The sequence below is a fragment of the Oncorhynchus kisutch genome, linkage group LG18 (genome assembly GCF_002021735.2).
Source record: "Oncorhynchus kisutch isolate 150728-3 linkage group LG18, Okis_V2, whole genome shotgun sequence".
Lineage (NCBI taxonomy): Eukaryota > Metazoa > Chordata > Actinopteri > Salmoniformes > Salmonidae > Oncorhynchus > Oncorhynchus kisutch.
This window is the reverse complement of record NC_034191.2, coordinates 7,891,956-7,907,439: the sequence shown is the minus strand read 5'-3', so window position 1 is coordinate 7,907,439 and position 15,484 is coordinate 7,891,956. Positions and strand designations below refer to the sequence as shown.

General features: G+C 46.5%; 1 protein-coding gene across 1 annotated transcript in view; it reads right to left on the bottom strand.

Moving 5' to 3' along the window:
* Positions 1-15,484, bottom strand: part of LOC109884672 (rho guanine nucleotide exchange factor 26) — a 90,878-nt gene that overhangs the window by 58,893 nt on the left and 16,501 nt on the right. The window contains exons 5-6 of the mRNA XM_031795479.1: positions 11,882-11,932; positions 10,353-10,513 (exon numbers count right to left, since the gene is read on the bottom strand). Of these exons, the coding sequence (XP_031651339.1) occupies positions 10,353-10,513; positions 11,882-11,932 (212 nt within the window). The remainder of the gene's footprint in view (positions 1-10,352; positions 10,514-11,881; positions 11,933-15,484) is intronic.

Genomic DNA, 15,484 nt, shown 5'->3' with positions numbered 1-15,484 from the left:
GCATGGATGTCCGAGCTGTGTGCCAGTAGTTTAGACAGACGGTCCATTCTACATGTCAATATAAAGAAAAGTAGTGATGAAGTCAATTCCTCCTCCACTTGGGGAGATAGACGTGCATATTATTAATGTTAGCTCTCTGTGTACATCCAAGGGCCAGCCGTGCTGTCCTCTTTTAAGCCGTGCTGTCCTCTTTTAAGCCGTGCTGTCCTCTTTTAAGCCGTGCTGTCCTCTTTTAAGCCGTGCTGTCCTCTTTTAAGCCGTGCTGTCCTCTTTTAAGCCGTGCTGTCCTCTTTTAAGCCGTGCTGTCCTCTTTTAAGCCGTGCTGTCCTCTTTTAAGCCGTGCTGTCCTCTTTTAAGCCGTGCTGTCCTCTTTTAAGCCGTGCTGTCCTCTTTTAAGCCGTGCTGTCCTCTTTTAAGCCGTGCTGTCCTCTTTTAAGCCGTGCTGTCCTCTTTTAAGCCAAGTCCCTTTTTGTGACACCTGACCACACGACTGAACGGTTGTCCAAACTAGGGCCTGTAGGACCTGCCTTGTTGATAGTGCTGGTACTATCAACATCCTTCTCCCCATCTTAGCTACTATGGTATCAATGTTTTGACCATGACAGTTTACAATCCAGGGTAACTCCAAGCAGTTTAGTCTCCTCAACTAGCTCAATTTCCACATTGTTTATTACAATATTTAGTTGAGGTTTAGGGTTTAGTGAATGATTTGTTCCAAATACAATTCTTTTAGTTTTTGAAATATTTAAGAACTAATATTCCTTTCCACCCACTCTGAAACTAACTCATTTCAGTCGTTGTAGTAGCTGACATGTATAGTGTTGAGTCATCCGCATACATAGACACACTGGCCTTATATAATTAGTAAAGATTGAAAAATGTAAGGGGCCTAAACAGCTGCCCTGGGGAATTCCTGATTCTACCTGGATTATGTTGGAGAGGCTTCCATTAAAGAACCCCCTCAGTGTTCTGTTAGACAGGTAACTCTTTATCCACAATATAGCAGGGGGTGTAAAGCCATAGCACATATGTTTCTCTAGAATCAGACTATGATCTCTCAGCCAATCATCAGTCCTTTGTAAAAGTGCTGTGCTTGTTTAATGTCCTTCTCTAAAAGTACGCTGAAAGTTTGTTGTCAATTTGTTTACTGTAAAATAGCATTGTATCTGTATCTGGTTTCCAAAAGTTTGCTAAGGGTTGGTAAGAGGCTGATTGGTCAACTATTTGAGCCAGTTAAGGGGGCTTTACTATTCTTGGGTTGCGGAATGACTTAAGCTTCCCTCCAGGCCTGAGGACACACACTTTCTAGTAGGCTTAAATTTAAAATATGGCAAACAGGAGTGGCAATATCGTCCACTATTATCCTCAGTCATTTTCCATCCAAGTTGTCAGACCACGGTGGCTTGTCATTGTTGATAGACATCAATACGTGTGTTCACCTCTTCCACACTCAATTAAAACAATTCTAAATTACAATGCTTGTCTCTTTCATCATTTGGTCAGATTGGATGTCAGCGTTTGTTGCTGGCATGTCATAGTGAAAATATACCTCTCTGTTGATATCACATACATTATCAAGCATTTCACACATATTATCTAGATACTGACTGTTAGCACTTGGTGCTCTATAGCAGCTTCCCACCAGAATGGGCTTTAGGTGAGGCAGATGAACCTGTAGCCATATTATTTCAACAGTATTTAACATGAGATCATCTCTAATCTTTACAGGAATGTGGTTCTGAATATAAACAGCAACACCTCCACCACTGGCAGTTCTGTATTTTCTGTAGATGTTATAACCATGTATTGCTACCACTGTATCGTCAAATATATTATCTAAGTGAGTTTCAGAAACGGTCAGAATATGAATGTCATCTTTTACTAGCAAGTTATTGACTTCATGAACCTTGTTTCTTAAACTACATATGTTAAAGTAGGCTATTTTGAGTACTTTTCTTCTGGGATGCTTACTTCGTTTTATTGCTTTACTGGGAAGCTTAGGAGAAGTATATATTCTCATGTTATTTATGTTAGTGCAGGGTGAGCTGCTCACAGTGGACTCCCTACTAGGGCACACCGCCTCAGTGCTAAAAGTATAACTCTGGTTCATAGACACATGATTACTGCATACAATATCTGTAGGATCAACAGAGGCATTCAGGGCAGTAAGAGGGACAGAAACTAGATTACTTACATTGTGTCCACCAACAACCCTGGTGTAATGTACATTTGCTGAAGCATTGTGAATACTCAGTGACAGAATGGTAGGGATTAACTGAGCTGGACTTGGGTCATTGATAAGTCATTGTCTCAACGCAGCCTTATAATGCTGTGAAAGGATCCAGGAACCCACATTTTTGGGTGGATCCCATCCTCCTTATTAAAACGTGTTTTGTTTCCAAAAGGGTATTGAAATTGTCAACAGAAGTTACACCCATTGAGCTGCAATAATCACATTGCCAATTGTGAAGAGAAAGAATCCTGCTAAAGTGTTCAATGTAGTGATTCAGAGAAGGGCACAGGGCCAGATATGATGGGTATTTTACTAGTGTCTAGCAGAGAGTCAATCAGCTCTTTAAAATCCAGTTTCACCTGTTCATAGCTGCCCTTCTTCATGTCATTAAAACCACATGGATTATGATAGAATTGATTTCCATGTCCTGACGTAGTACATTTCAGAGCAGCATACTCATGTCATTTACTCCAGCTCCGGGATAAGACATTGTTTTTGTACCAGGAACGGTCACATTTCTTACCATGGAGCTGCCCAAAAATCACAGCTGACGACAAGGATGACGTAATCCACCCACTAACACGCTTCACAGGATTCGGAGAAGCCTTTATGGACAGGCGAGAGGCAGGATAACTTGTGCTCGTGGCTTCCGGTGCCTGGGGCAGGCCTCTAACAGATGGAGAAGCCTTTATGGACAGGCGAGAGGCAGGATGACTTGTGCACGTGGCTCCCGGTGCAGGCCTCTAACAGATGGAGAAGCCCCGCTCGATCCAGAACAGAAGGTTGCCCACGTCGACTTTGAAATCGTAGTAGAAGGCACTGCGGCCACAGACACAGGCATCCCCAGAGACGAAGCTGCAGGAAGATCAGGCTCCAGGACGCCAACCTATTTCTTGTAGACTGCTTTGCTGGAGGCCTCTGTCTTCAGCTTCCACAACTCGTGACATGCCACCATCGTTGATTGCCTTGCTCCTCTTGCTGTGCTCCTTCGACTCTGCTATCACATGGGTGAGCTCCGGGCAACACCGGCCAGTCGGATAACGACAAACAACAAGGCGGAGATGCATCCAACAAGCGTGAACGCCGTCCAGCCACCGGTGTAGAAAAGGTAAACATGCCACTGAGTTTTCCCCAGTTTCTTACGTAAGCTGGCGACCTGCGTGATCAAGGCAGCCCACTCTCTCTTTGGGCCTTTGGGTTACCAGGTGCTGGCGACCTGCGTGATCAAGGTTGCCCACTCTCTCTTTGGGCCTTTGGGTTACCAGGTGATGGCGACCTGTGTGATCAAGGAAGCCACTTCAAGCCACTATAATCCTCAGCAAGTAAACAACCGCCGCATGGGAACTCTGAGTCGTCCGGTTTGTCCAGAAACAAAGTGTAGTAGATACAGCTCCTACAGCCATGGGACCGGGTAGGAGATAGAGCCCCTACAGCCATGGGACCGGGTAGGAGAGCAGCCCCTACAGCCATGGGACCGGGTAGGAGATGCAGCCCCTACAGCCATGGGACCGGGTAGGAGATACAGCCCCTACAGCCATGGGACCGGGTAGGAGATACAGCCCCTACAGCCATGGGACCGGGTAGGAGATGCAGCCCCTACAGCCATGGGACCGGGTAGGAGATACAGCCCCTACAGCCATGGGACCGGGTAGGAGATACAGCCCCTACAGCCATGGGACCGGGTAGGAGATACAGCCCCTACAGCCATGGGACCGGGTAGGAGATACAGCCCCTACAGCCATGGGACCGGGTAGGAGATAGAGCCCCTACAGCCATGGGACCGGGTAGGAGATACAGCCCCTACAGCCATGGGACCGGGTAGGAGATAGAGCCCCTACAGCCATGGGACCAGTAATGTACTTCTCCAGACAGAGAGGGCTCCATTACAAAAGTCATCTGGTAAAAACTTTGTTAGTTTGATGGCTAGCAGCTTCGTGACACGTGTCTGAGGGGTGAGGATAGACGTGTCTGTGGGGTGAGGATAGACGTGTCTGTGGGGTGAAGATTGACGTGTCTGTGGGGTGAAGATTGACGTGTCTGTGGGGTGAAGATTGACGTGTCTGTGGGGTGAAGATTGACGTGTCTGTGGGGTGAAGATTGACGTGTCTGTGGGGTGAAGATTGACGTGTCTGTGGGGTGAAGATTGACGTGTCTGTGGGGTGAAGATTGACGTGTCTGTGGGGTGAAAATTGACGTGTCTGTGGGGTGAAGATTGACGTGTCTGTGGGGTGAAGATTGACGTGTCTGTGGGGTGAAGATTGACGTGTCTGTGGGGTGAAGATTGACGTGTCTGTGGGGTGAAGATTGACGTGTCTGTGGGGTGAAGATTGACGTGTCTGTGGGGTGAAGATTGACGTGTCTGTGGGGTGAAGATTGACGTGTCTGTGGGGTAAAGATTGACGTGTCTGTGGGGTAAAGATTGACGTGTCTGTGGGGTAAAGATTGACGTGGCTGTGGGGTGAAGTTGCACGTGGCTGTGGGGTGAAGTTGCACGTGGCTGTGGGGTGAAGTTGCACGTGGCTGTGGGGTGAAGTTGCACGTGGCTGTGGGGTGAAGTTGCACGTGGCTGTGGGGTGAAGTTGCACGTGGCTGTGGGGTGAAGTTGCACGTGGCTGTGGGGTGAAGTTGCACGTGGCTGTGGGGTGAAGTTACACGTGTCTGTGGGGTGACGTTACATGTGGCTGTGGGGTGAAGTTGCACGTGGCTGTGGGGTGAAGTTGCACGTGGCTGTGGGGTGAAGTTGCACGTGGCTGTGGGGTGAAGTTGCACGTGGCTGTGGGGTGAAGTTGCACGTGGCTGTGGGGTGAAGTTGCACGTGGCTGTGGGGTGAAGTTGCATGTGGCTGTGGGGTGAAGTTACACGTGGCTGTGGGGTGAAGTTACACGTGGCTGTGGGGTGAAGTTACACGTGGCTAAGGTTTCCATAGGAATGAGGTGGGGAGGACTATGAAGCAGTACAGGCCTGAACAGAGAGAGGTTAGCATGAATAACAGACTGACACACAGCTGCCAGTATGAGCTAACCCAGGGGACCATGAACACACTGTTACAGAGGAACAGAGGGCTGTGTGTGTTTACGGGAGAGAGGAGGGAGTCATGTAGAGACAGAAGGGGGGAGAGTCATGTAGAGAGAGAGTGGGGGGAGAGTCATGTAGAGAGAGAGTGGGGGGAGAGTCATGTAGAGAAAGAGTGGGGGAGAGTCATGTAGAGAAAGAGTGGGGGGAGAGTCATGTAGAGAGAGAGGGGGGGGGGTCACGTAGAGAGCATTGGGAGTCATGTAGAGAGAGAGGGGGGGGTCATGTAGAGAAAGAGTGGGGAGTCATGCAGAGAGAGAGGGGGAGAGTCATGTAGAGACAGAGCGGGGGGAGAGTCATGTAGAGACAGAGCGGGGGGAGAGTCATGTAGAGAGAGAGCGGGGGGAGAGTCATGTAGAGAGAGAGCGGGGGGAGAGTCATGTAGAGAGAGAGCGGGGGGAGAGTCATGTAGAGAGAGAGCGGGGGGAGAGTCATGTAGAGAGAGAGCGGGGGGAGAGTCATGTAGAGAGAGAGTGGGGGAGAGTCATGTAGAGAGAGAGCGGGGGAGTCATGCAGAGAGCGGGAGGAGCCATGCAGAGAGCGGAAGGGGTCATGTAGAGAGAGGAAGGAGTCATGTAGAGAGAGGAAGGAGTCATGTAGAGAGAGAGCGGGGGATTCATGTAGAGAGAGAGCGGGGGGAGCCATGTAGAGAGAGCGGGGGGATTCATGTAGAGAGAGAGCGGGGTGATTAATGTAGAGAGAGAGCGGGGGGATTAATGTAGAGAGAGAGCGGGGGGATTAATGTAGAGAGAGAGCGGGGGGAGCCATGTAGAGAGAGAGCGGGGGGAGTCATGTAGAGAGAGAGCGGGGGGATTCATGTAGAGAGAGAGCGGGGGGATTCATGTAGAGAGAGAGCGGGGGGAGCCATGTAGAGAGAGAGCGGGGGGAGTCATGTAGAGAGAGCGCGGGGGGATTAATGTAGAGAGAGAGCGGGGGGATTCATGTAGAGAGAGAGCGGGGGGAGCCATGTAGAGAGAGAGCGGGGGGAGCCATGTAGAGAGAGAGCGGGGGGAGCCATGTAGAGAGAGAGCGGGGGGATTCATGTAGAGAGAGAGCGGGGGGAGCCATGTAGAGAGAGAGCGGGGGGAGTCATGTAGAGAGAGAGCGGGAGGAGCCATGCAGAGAGCGGGAGGAGCCATGCAGAGAGCGGGAGGAGCCATGCAGAGAGCGGGAGGAGCCATGCAAAAGAGAGGAAGGGGTCATGCAGAGAGCGGGAGGAGCCATGCAGAGAGCGGGAGGAGTCATGTAGAGAGCGGGAGGAGCCATGCAGAGAGCGGGAGGAGCCATGTAGAGAGCGTCCACTGGGAGGTAGGTGGGGGCGGTACATCTTGTAGAAAACACAAACTCACCTCTTTTACAAGAGCACTGCTCTGTGAAGTGCAACAAGTATGAATGAACGGACTCCTGTAGAGGGGTCCTGTATCACTGTAAATACTGCACGGCCAATGCAGATGTCAGATTGACCAGGTGGCCCAGATCCACAATGCACTTCTCCCCACAGAGCTCTTTCTCCTGACAATATGTGCACGTTCACTGTTTCATCACTTCATTGTGTTTGATTGTTACAGTGTCTATCAATTCCCCATTACACACGTCACCAGTAGTACATTTACCAATTCATTCCTATCATTTCTAATCTACAATGTTTGTTACTTTGGTTACGATCATTTCTCTTAATGCTTTTCATATTAGTATTCCAGTATTTAGTCTTCATTTTCAGAATGGACATGTTATTTAGAATGGACATGTTATTTAGAATGGACATGTTATTTAGAATGGGCATGTTATTTTGAATGGACATGTTATTTAGAATGGGCATGTTATTTGGAATGGACATGTTATTTTGAATGGACATGTTATTTAGAATGGACATGTTATTTAGAATGGACATGTTATTTAGAATGGACATGTTATTTTGAATGGACATGTTATTTAGAATGGACATGTTATTTGGAATGGGCATGTTATTTAGAATGGACATGTTATTTAGAATGGACATGTTATTTAGAATGGACATGTTATTTGGAATGGGCATGTTATTTGGAATGGACATGTTATTTAGAATGGGCATGTTATTTGGAATGGACATGTTATTTGGAATGGACATGTTATTTGGAATGGACATGTTATTTGCAAAGCACACAACTAGTTTTGGTTTAATTCATTTCCATTTTACGAGTTTTGTCAATTTAGTCATTGTCTTTTGTTTTGAGCAATCCTGTCAATGTTGAGTAAGGACGTGCATGTATATAAGTAGCCCTATTGGCTACCTGGCCTGATTTACACAGAAGTAGTCCTATTGTCTACCTGGCCTGATTTACACATAGAAGTAGCCCTATTGGCTACCTGGCCTGATTTACACATAGAAGTAGTCCTGTTGACGACCTGGCCTGATTTACACATAGAAGTAGTCCTATTGTCTACCTGGCCTGATTTACACATAGAAGTAGTCCTATTGTCTACCTGGCCTGATTTACGCATAGAAGTAGCCCTCTATTGGCTACCTGGCCTGATTTACACATAGAAGTAGTCCTGTTGACGACCTGGCCTGATTTACACATAGAAGTAGTCCTATTGTCTACCTGGCCTGATTTACACATAGAAGTAGTCCTATTTGGGTACCTGGCCTGATTTACACATAGAAGTAGTCCTATTGTCTACCTGGCCTTATTTACGCATAGAAGTAGTCCTATTGACTACCTGTCCTGATTTACACATAGAAGTAGTCCTATTGACTACCTGGCCTGATTTACACATAGAAGTAGTCCTATTGACTACCTGGCCTGATTTACACATAGAAGTAGTCCTATTGACTACCAGGCCTGATTTACACATAGAAGTAGTCCTATTGACTACCTGGCCTGATTTACACATAGAAGTAGTCCTATTGACTACCTGGCCTGATTTACACATAGAAGTAGTCCTATTGTCTACCTGGCCTGATTTACGCATAGAAGTAGCCCTATTGGCTACCTGGCCTGATTTACACATAGAAGTAGTCCTGTTGACGACCTGGCCTGATTTACACATAGAAGTAGTCCTATTGACTACCTGGCCTGATTTACGCATAGAAGTAGTCCTATTGTCTACCTGGCCTGATTTACACATAGAAGTAGTCCTATTGTCTACCTGGCCTGATTTACACATAGAAGTAGTCCTATTTGGGTACCTGGCCTGATTTACACATAGAAGTAGTCCTATTGTCTACCTGGCCTTATTTACGCATAGAAGTAGTCCTATTGACTACCTGTCCTGATTTACACATAGAAGTAGTCCTATTGACTACCTGGCCTGATTTACACATAGAAGTAGTCCTATTGACTACCTGGCCTGATTTACACATAGAAGTAGTCCTATTGACTACCTGGCCTGATTTACACATAGAAGTGGTCCTATTGACTACCTGGCCTGATTTACACATAGAAGTAGTCCTATTGGCTACCTGGCCTGATTTACACATAGAAGTAGTCCTATTGTCTACCTGGCCTGATTTACACATAGAAGTGGTCCTATTGGCTACCTGGCTTGTGCACAAATGTAGACACATAAAATGTGGCCATTTGTGGATCTGATAGTATTTCTGATTGGCTTAACTTACCACCAATAATAACCTGTGGAGCTTCTCAAAGTCATATTTTCTTCACCTCAAACAGCGAGCAAACAACGTCTGTTTCTACATCCATTGAGAATTACTATAGTTGCTCAAAATCTTTCCAGCTCTCTACCTTTTGATAACCACTCAGCGTGAAATGGAAAAATGTCATGCTCTGATCCAGTGGAAATGTCATAAAATAGGCCTACCTGATTACCTCTTATCAGTGCTCGACTTGGACTGAAATAGGTTCTGGTACTCATTTTGGATGCTGGTACTGTTTATATTTAGGTGCAGGAGCTACACAATACTTTAGAGAGAATTATCTAGAAGAGGAAAGGGAGCTCAAGCAGTAGAACGCGTGAGGTGTCAGTACTCAGCTCCGGTGAGCTCCTGCCCAAGTCCAGCACTGCTTCTTATCCCTTGTGCAAATAGCCTACAGCTGTGTCTGTCCCAAGCTAACTGGGGAGGGAAACTGAGGGCCCAGAATATTTTATACAATGTTGCAAGTTCGCTAATGCAAGCTTCAGGCCTGACCCAAGTTAATAGTGGATACAATGTTTCAAGGTGCTTCAGGCCTGACACAAGTTAATAGTTGCTACAATGTTTCAAGGTGCTTCAGGCCTGACCCAAGTTAATAGTGGATACAATGTTTCAAGGTGCTTCAGGCCTGACACAAGTTAATAGTGGATACAATGTTTCAAGGTGCTTCAGGCCTGACCCAAGTTAATAGTGACAGGCCATGTGTAGCCAATGTGATTTATAGGATATTTATTTTTAAATCAGGATATTTTCTACCTGCAATGTTTTTATTTGTTGGCTTTATGTAGGCTATTTTTACATAGTTGCCAACGGCAACAGAAGTGACTTTAAAGTTCTTTTTTATTGAGATTTGGATAGAATTCTGATTAACCACATGACAATGACGTTATAATAAATTACATTAAACTGTTTCACAAATATTTGCATATGAAAACCATAACTGCCAAGTAGATCGGTAGAAATTGTGAAATAAATTGACATGCCACATGAGGAAGTTTGACGAATCATCACGTAGCTTATTACCGGCAACTTCAGGAGAGTAACGGCAGAATCTGTGAAAGCCAGCAAGAGAGGGAAGAGGATGGTCCGGACAGGTTAAGGTTTTTTTCTTCTGGTTATCTTGATCTCTGGCTCCCTCTTGAGTCATTTGTCTTATTATATTAAACCGTAAGCTTAAAGCATCAGACAAGCTAAATACATATATAGTTGATTTGATTAATACACATAGTGTGTGTCTACATATGGAAAAATACATGTTTAAGAACAAACGACTTTCGGTTGACCAAGATGTTTTTTGTCGGGTACAGCCCTAGTTCTCACACTGACCTCACACACCACAAGAGCATCAACTACAATACCCACAATTCACCTTCCTCTAGCTAAGGCAAGCACACACACACACACAGGACCTACTTCTTGCTGGCCTCACACACGTCTGTGATGTTGGAGAAGAGGTGGTGGTGCTCGGTCTTGGTCATGGTGTCACTGAGCTCTGCTGAGTTCTGAAACATCCGGATCAGAACCTCCAGACTGTGGAGGTAGGAGTGTTCTGACGATATCAACTCAAATATGGCCTGATAGAGAGAATGAGAGAGAGAGACAGAGAGAGAGAGACAGAGAGACAGAAAGACAGACAGAGAGACAGACAGAGAGAGAGACAGAGAGAGAGAGGCAGAGAGAGAGAGGCAGAGAGAGAGAGGCAGAGAGAGAGAGGCAGAGAGAGAGACAGAGAGAGAGAGAGGCAGAGAGAGAGGCAGAGAGAGAGAGAGGCAGAGAGAGAGAGAGGCAGAGAGAGAGAGAGAGAGAGACAGAGAGAGACAGAGAGACACAGAGAGAGAGGCAGAGAGAGACAGAGACAGAGAGACACAGAGACAGAGAGAGAGGCAGAGAGAGACAGAGAGACAGAGACAGAGACAGAGAGAGAGGCAGAGAGAGACAGAGAGAGAGGCAGAGAGACACAGAGAGAGAGGCAGAGAGAGACAGAGAGACAGAGACAGAGAGAGAGACAGAGAGAGAGAGAGAGAGAGAGACAGAGAGACACAGAGAGAGAGGCAGAGAGAGACAGAGACAGAGAGAGAGACAGAGAGACACAGAGAGAGAGGCAGAGAGAGACAGAGAGACAGAGAGAGACAGAGACAGAGAGAGAGGCAGAGAGAGACAGAGAGAGACAGAGACAGAGAGAGAGAGACAGAGAGACAGAGAGACAGAGACAGAGACAGAGAGACAGAGACAGAGAGACAGAGACAGAGAGACAGAGAGAGACAGAGACAGAGACAGAGAGAGAGAGAGAGAGAGAGACAGAGACAGAGACAGAGAGGGTGTAAATGAAATGCATGAATGTATCTAACATCTGTGAGCTGTACTAATATCTCTGGCATGTCATTGGTCAATAACGTGTGTGCGAGGTGCAGGCTAGAGAGATGTCAGAGCAGGGCTGAAAGGCCATTGGGCAACATTCAAGACAGAACTCAAATAAAACTTCCAATGGCAAGAGAAACACTGGTATGTTATACCTCTGATTTGGCTACGGTCCATATGTTCTAGCCCTCCCCTTTAAGAAGCGTTTATTACTGCTACAGAGAGGTTACAGGACGGGGAGGTCAGGCACCGTATATTACATTTCCCAGGGTGCTACAGGAAGTGACTTTTCTGTGTGTACAGATTTCTAACTCTCTGGAGGCAGTCGGCTTTATCCTTCGTAGGAGGAACTGTCCATGTTGGAAGGGAAAGGGTCACACACACACACACACACACACTAACTGTACCCCCGTCTCCTGCCTGGTCACACACACACACTGAATAAGGCTGTTACACACACACACACACACACACACGCACACACACTGAATAAGGCTGTTACACACACACACACTGAATAAGGCTGTTACACACACACACACACTGAATAAGGCTGTTACACACACACACACTAAGGCTGTTACCTCTTGTCTTTTCCGCTCCTCCTGGCTGAGCTTAACGCCGCTCTTCTTCACCTGCAGGAACAACAGTGTTTAGAACATCAGGTTCAGTAACAACACAACATCTCTAACAACACAACATCTCTAACAACACAACATCTCTAACAACACAACATCTCTAACAACACAACATCTCTAACAACACAACATCTCTAACAACACAACATCTCTAACAACACAACATCTCTAACAACACAACATCTTTAACAACACAACATCTCTAACAACACAACATCTCTAACAACACAACATCTTTAACAACACAACATCTTTAACAACACAACATCTCTAACAACACAACATCTCTAACAACACAACATCTCTAACAACACAACATCTTTAACAACACAACATCTTTAACAACACAACATCTCTAACAACACAACATCTCTAACAAGTCTAATGGCTACATGCCACCACTTACACACAACCAGGTACATGCTGTACCTTAAGGAATGAGAGGAATTGTTTAGAGGTGAGGCAGACCTCTGTGTCCGTCAAGGTTGTCTCTATCGGTATCCATCACAGGTAGTCCTGTTTAGTCTCAGACCTAGGGGTCCGCTTTTAGAGAAATGAAAGCTACTGTGTGTTCAGCCCAACTCTCAGACCTAGGGGTCCGCTTTTAGAGAAATGAAGGCTACTGTGTGTTCAGCCCAACTCTCAGACCTAGGGGTCTTTCTCTGAGAAAGGTGGCCCTAGCAACGATTCAACATCTGCTTGCCAATGTGCCTCTCCCAGAGAAGGTTCTGAGGGAAATGAATAACAGAACTGGTGAGAAAGTGGTTTGTTTCAACACACCACACGTGGTCTTCCTGAGCCAAAGAGAGGGGGGTTTAGGTGTCTATGCCTCAACACACCACACGTGATGTCTTCCTGAGCCAAAGAGAGGGGGGTTTAGGTGTCTATGCCTCAACCCCCCCCAACGTGATGTCTTCCTGAGCCAAAGAGAGGGGGGTTTAGGTGTCTATGCCTCAACACACGTGATGTCTTCCTGAGCCAAAGAGATGGGGGTTTAGCTGTCCGAATGTTGAGTGGATTTACACTGAACATGCTCAACAGTGACGATGTGACAGTCAGGGAGTTAGCCAGAGCCTCCCTTCTTCTGGACCAACTTCCTGGGCTTCAGGAGGAAGGTTCCACTGGTCAGGGACACCGAGGACAACTTCCTGGGCTTCAGGAGGAAGGTTCCACTGGCCAGGGACACCGAGGACAACTTCCTGGGCTTCAGGAGGAAGGTTCCACTGGCCAGGGACACCGAGGACAACTTCCTGGGCTTCAGGAGGAAGGCCAATAGAAAATTAGAGACACACTCGTGCTACGGGCTTTGGAGTCTGGTCAGATTGGCCGGACCTCAACAACCTGGAGTAGAGCTCAGGTGGACACGGACTGACAGGTAAACTGAGCCAGTGACGGCCTCTGATGTAGTTGTGTTCAGATCTCAGTGTTGTTGTGGAGGATTCTGTCACCATGAACATCTCATCCTAAATCCAGGACTCCTTGGTATCAGACGGACGTGTAGGAGTATGCATGGTTGTGGGTGTGTGTGAATATGCATGGTTGTGTGTGTGTATGTGTGTTTGAATTAAACAGTGTGTCCCTAAGGTTTAACCCACTGTAAAACAGGAGCTACCTGGAGCTACCCCCCCCCCCCTACCCACACACACACACACACCCCTCAGCCCACTGAGGTTAACTCCCACAGTGTCAAAATATCTACACCCCTCAGCCGGCTGAGGGTAACTCCCACAGTGTCAAAATATCTACAATATATCTACAATATCTACACCCCTCAGCCCACTGAGGTTAACTCCCAGTGTCATAATATCTACACCCCTCAGCCGGCTGAGGGTAACTCCCACAGTGTCAAAATATTTACAATATATCTACAATATCTACACCCCTCAGCCGGCTGAGGTTAACTCCCACAGTGTCATAGTATCTAATATTATCCACACTAGTGTTTTTCCCGGGTCACAGGCCCGAGCCACACCAGCGTTCTGAACAGCAGAATGTATCTCAATAACACCAAAGAGATTCAAAATGTCTGCTTTGGTTAGGGATTTAAGGTTAGGGTTAAGGTCAGGCATCAACTCTGAATGGTTAAGGTTCTAACTCTGAATGGTTAAGGTTCTAACTCTGAATGGTTAAGGTCAGGCATTAACTCTGAATGGTTAAGGTCAGGCATTAACTCTGAATGGTTAAGGTCAGGCATTAACTCTGAATGGTTAAGGTCAGGCATTAACCCTGAATGGTTAAGGTCAGGCATTAACTCTGAATGGTTAAGGTCAGGCATTAACTCTGAATGGTTAAGGTCAGGCATTAACTCTGAATGGTTAAGGTCAGGCATTAACTCTGAATGGTTAAGGTCAGGCATTAACTCTGAATGGTTAAGGTCAGGCATTAACTCTGAATGGTTAAGGTCAGGCATTAACTCTGAATGGTTAAGGTCAGGCATTAACTCTGAATAGTTAAGGTCAGGCATTAACTCTGAATGGTTAAGGTCAGGCATTAACTCTGAATGGTTAAGACACCTTTGCCACCAGACAGAAATACAAAGCTGGTCTAAACCTTTGGTTGTTTAAAACCTACTGTATGTAACAGTGTGGTTTAGTTTAGGAAAATACACATGTTTCTGGGTGACAACAGGCTGTTTGTTTGTAACATCAGGACTGTTTGTTTGTAACATCAGGACTGTTTGTTTGTAGCATCAGGTTGTTTGTTTGTAACATCAGGACTATTTTCCTCAGGAAATGTAGTCTGCTTCATGTTCTGTCCTTGCCAAGATAACTCTGAGTATCATGATACTGCTGTTGTAACAACCCTAATGGAGACCTTTGCAAACACATCCAGACTAGGGACACACACACAAAGGAGCCATCTTTGTGTTCCTGACAGGTTGGGACAATATCAGTGGCCTAAACAACCTCCTCATGGCCCAGCAGATGTTACACACACACACACACACACACACACACACACACACACACACACACACACACACACACACACACACACACACACACACACACACACACACACACACACACACACACACACACACACACACACACACACACACACACACACACACACACACACACACCCAAAAGCTTGCCAAGCTTGTTTTAATTTGCAAGACAAATTCCCTTTAAGGGCAATCAACTGCTATGTATCTACTGTCTCGCACGTCTTTACTGTCCTAGTAAACACCTTCCTGCCACGACAACTGAACTTCGCCCTGCTTTTGGACTTTCCCTGAGAACACAGAGAGACAGGTGTAAGTGTGACAACCCGAAACTCGGTTTTCAGTCAACAGGGAGTGCTTGGGGTAAGAGGTTGGCTGTAGGCATCATCTTACCCTCCCCTGTCCTATCCTTAACCTGGGGGGGGGGTTAAACCTCTCATCCAAGAGTATGGTGTCAACACTCTTCGATATATACCACTTCCTCCTGTCCCTACTGTTACTGGAAACGTCTAGGAAACAGAGAACAGTCCTACCCTACAGATGTTACTGGAAACTAGAAACTTCTAGGAAACAGAGAACAGTCCTACCCTACAGATGTTACT